Source organism: Rhagoletis zephyria, unplaced genomic scaffold (genome assembly GCF_001687245.7).
Source record: "Rhagoletis zephyria isolate East Lansing unplaced genomic scaffold, Rhagoletis_zephyria_1.1 Rzeph_scaffold_30716, whole genome shotgun sequence".
Classification (NCBI taxonomy): Eukaryota; Metazoa; Arthropoda; class Insecta; order Diptera; family Tephritidae; genus Rhagoletis; species Rhagoletis zephyria.
In genome coordinates, this window is record NW_016187772.1 from 1 (window position 1) to 4,288 (window position 4,288).

The following is a 4,288-nucleotide window of genomic DNA, read 5'->3' on the forward strand; positions in this document are numbered from 1 at the left end:
TCTGCAACAAATTTCCACAGGCAAATGCAGTTACAGCTTTAATTTGGTTATCAACCGGTGCCATAATTGCAGGTTTGTTTAAGCATTTGTTTTTTAACACTTTTTTTTAGTCTTAGCTAAGCCATTGCCTGCCGAGAACGAACGCCGCACAGTGGTTCAAAACTGTCATTTACTGTTCTTAATTTCCTTGGAGCCTCCATTTTTCACTCAATTTGATAATTCTTTTAATGAAAGCTTATCAGTTTTGATAAATAGGCCAGGTGTATCCGATTTTGGAAATTTAATTTCCTTGTCTTAAAATTTTTAATGCAAAGTGCAGAAAATGTGGCAATTTTAAAGAAAGTCGAAAGTCTCCTGTTTCAGTTAATAAATTTAGCATAACAACAAGTAGTTGAAAACAATTATAGGTTTCCCCAAAACAAAAACAAAAAATTAAATATTATACAAAAAATGTTCACCAAAATTCATTTTTTTAATCTTAGAAAAACTTGCAACTTGCACTTTATTATATTAAAATTTAACGATCTATGAAACTGCACAGCCAAAATATTTCTAAAAACTGCAAAAAATAAAATGTTAAATATTGGAGAAATATTTTTCTAAAATTTCAAATTTTTTTTTTTTATTTTTTTTACAATTGTTTTCAACTACTTTTTATTAAGCAACATTTATTAATTGGAACAGAAGAATTGATTTTCTTCAAAATTGCTGCTTTTTCCGCAGTTTACACTAAAAAATTAATACAAGGAAACTAAAATTACTTTTTCTTGTATAGATGTTGGCTGGACACGAGATCGAACCCAGGTCCTACGAATTGGTAGTACGCACCTCTAATCACACAGCCACATACATACAAGCAACCTCTTTCTATTTTCCGCTTTACTACATACATACATATATTATTGTTATACTTCTTCTTCTTATTTGGCGCCGTAACCGCTTAAGCGATTTTGGCCGAGTTCAACAAAGCATGCCAGTCGTTTCTTTTCTGTGTCAACTGACGCCAATTGGAAACGCCAAGTGAAGCCAAGTCCTTCCCACCTGGTCTTTCCATCACAGTGGGGGCTTTCTCCTCTTCCTCAGCTACCACCAGGGGGTTCCGAGTTGAATAAGTATTTATCTGCAGGAGCTGCACGGCATCTTTTTCATGTTTAGACGTCCTTTTGCATACTTAGATAGGAACAACTCGATCTCGCCAAGCATAATTCGAAATAAAATCTTTCTACTCGGCATTTAGCTTCACTATAAGAAAGGCTTGAATACCAGGCACTCATGAAATTTGATGTGTAAACATCTGTGCACGGCTTGACAAAACATGAGGCGATTCAGTTATGAAATGATTCCCAACTAGCGCCAAAACTATCCTTAAGTGGCTCTGTAAAAGTCGTGAACTTGCCTCGGAAGGATCGTGGTCATTTATTAGTCCGAAATTTATCCCGAACTAGTCCCAAAGTGGACCTAAATAATCGTGATCTGGACCCTAAGTGGTCCTTTAGGTTTCGAAACGATCTCGAACAAGTCCTGATATGGTCCTTAAATAGTCCTGAACAGGTCCCGATATGAGTTCCCGAACTGGTCTCAAAATTGTTTTGAAGGAGTTCTGTAAAAGTTGTGATATAGTCCTGAAAGGATCTCGATGAAGTCTTGAAACGGTCCTTTATAGTCCCACAGTAAATCCGAACTAATCCCAAATGGTTTTAAAAACGGCCCTCAATGGTCCTAAGTGGATCTCGAAATGATCCCGAAAAAGTCCCGATATGGTCCTTTAGCAGTCCTGAATGGGTTCCGTAATAATCCCCTTAATTTTTTCTTCTTCCCACATCCAGGACTCGACGATGGCAAGGTGCGTGCGCTTCACTGTAAAAGCAACAAGTCGCAAAGTTTATACTCTGCAGAGAGCATTTGCATCGCTTTAGCTTCGAATACCAAAGGCACTGGCTTTCTTTCTGGCCACAACGATGGCACAATAATACGTTACTTCGTCATCGATGATGCCAATGAATCTTCAGGTCGACTAGTGCAGCATCCAGTGCCACCTTTTGCTTTGGCTTGGCCACAAGGTGGATTTTGTGCTGGCGGTTGTGACCAGAAAATTGTTTTCTATGACACTGTGGTAAGCTTCTTAAACTGTACTTTGCATTTATTTACATATACATAGGTTTGAAAAATATCTGCATGTTATAGGGCCGTCCAGTGCGCACATTCGATTACTCTCGAAATGATCGTGAAATTACTGTTGCCGCCGCCAGTCCTAACGGTCAAGCTGTGGCATTTGGCAGCTATGACAAGATACGAATTTTCACATGGAGTCCGCGCTTGTCCGATTGGAATGAGAGCGCAACCAAAGAAATTATGCACTTCTACACGGTCACCTGCGTACAATGGCGACGCGATGGCGCACGGTGAGTCGATGGCGTGTCAGGCGCTTATTTTTTAATGCAAATTTACTTATACTCCTTTCGAAAGCTTGGCAATCGCTTCTGTAACGGGTGCGGTTATACTCTTTGAGTCAGTGTTGAAACGCACCATCTGGCAAGACAAATTCGAACTGATTTTTGTGGCACCCAGCCAGCTGCTGGTGAAATCTTTGCAAGAGCCTGCAGAACAGATGACCATCGAATCGCAACTGGGACTGGAGATCGACGACGTGCGCATAATGGGTAAGGACAACTATCTGGTTGCACGCACCGAGGACTCGATGATCTTGTGTGATCTGACGCGCAATTTGGTGAGCGAAGTGCCCTGGACAACATCGGGGCGTCACGAACGATTCTATTTCGAGAACCCGAATGTGTGTTTGATTTTCAATGTAGGCGAACTAAGTCTCGTGGAGTACGGCGAAAGCACGNTTATATAAGTAATTTCTTTACAGGAACAATAAGAAACTTGCATTCTTGCTAGACGCCAAAACTATTTGCATTGTTGACCTTATAAACCAACTCATCATTGGACAAGTGAATCACGAGACCAAAATCGATTGGATCGAATTGAGTGAAACCGCGCACAAATTATTGTTTCGCGACAAGAAACTCAGGTATTTATTTATAACATTCGACTTGCTAAGTACTGATTATTAACTGCTTGCTGCTACCAGATTGGTGCTAATCGACATTTACACTGGCAAGAAACAAACTTTGCTCTCAAACATCTCATTCGTGCAATGGGTGCCGCAAAGCGATGTAGTCGTAGCACAAAACAATAATAATTTAGCCGTCTGGTATAATATTGATCTGCCCGAGCATGTAACGCTAATGGCCATACGCGGCGATGTTATCGAAGTCACCCGTGACTCAGTTAGTATTAAGATCATGGTACATATAACTATAGTTTAATTACTTCCGATTCTATAATTAGGGTCGTACAAATGTGCGTTCACAAGAAGGCCCTGCAGAACACACTTATCAGCTGGACGAAGGCCTCGTTGAGTTCGGCACCGCAGTTAACGACAGCGACTTCGGACGCGCAATACACTTTCTAGAGACGCTTGGTGACAAGCCGGCCGCCAAAGCTATGTGGCACAATTTGGCTGTCATTTCAATCGAGGATGGCAATCTTCGCGTTGCGCAGCGTTGTTATGCCGCCTTGGGCAACGTATCTAAAGCGTACTACTTGAATGAAATGATAGAAGAAGCAGACAAATTTGAAGAGACCACGGGTTCTCCCGGTATTATGTGCCCAGAAGTGCGCGCCAAACTGGCGCTCTTGAGTTCCGACTTGCGCACGGCAGAACGTATTTACCTGGAGCAGGGTGATATCGAAGCAGCACTTGAAATGTATAAGAAACTTCGTATGTGGGATGAGGCGCTGAACTTAGCTGAGCGACGTGGCTATGGTGACCTACAGCAGCTAAAGCAACAGCAAATGGAGTTTCTTTTAACCACCGGGCAGGAAGAGAAAGCCGGACAAGTGCTGGAAGAGCAAAGCGAACCTGAAAAGGCTTTAAGTCTCTATTTGAAGGCCAGTAAGCCAGCACGTGCAGCGAGATTGGCCATGAAAACACCTCATCTGATGGATGATCAGCAACTGATGCTAAAAATCACAGAAGGATTAATAAATTGCGGTAAGTTCTAAAACAAGTGTAGACTTATTGGTGCACTTCTGATTCCGTCAAATACTATAGAACTGTACGAGATGGCTGGCGACATTGCGCTCAAACTATCGCGCCCAGAGGCGGCTATGGGCTTGTATCGCAAGGGTGGCGCCTACGCACGCGCACTCGATTTGGCACGTGAAGTTGCGCCGGATGACGTCACGAATTTGGAAGAGGAATGGGGCGACTGGTTGGTGG

The 4,288-nt window shown here is 42.2% G+C and overlaps 1 protein-coding gene across 1 annotated transcript; it reads left to right on the top strand.

Annotated features, from left to right (window-relative positions):
• Positions 1 to 8: 8 nt before the first annotated feature.
• Positions 9 to 4,282, top strand: LOC108383101 (intraflagellar transport protein 172 homolog; the record flags this gene model as incomplete). Its single annotated transcript, XM_017639486.1, is given in 8 exon segments — positions 9 to 72; positions 1,827 to 2,113; positions 2,185 to 2,402; positions 2,467 to 2,868; positions 2,870 to 3,034; positions 3,095 to 3,293; positions 3,355 to 4,060; positions 4,121 to 4,282. Coding segments are annotated over 8 exon segments (2,203 nt in total), but the record flags the coding sequence as incomplete, so codon positions are not given.
• Positions 4,283 to 4,288: the final 6 nt, after the last annotated feature.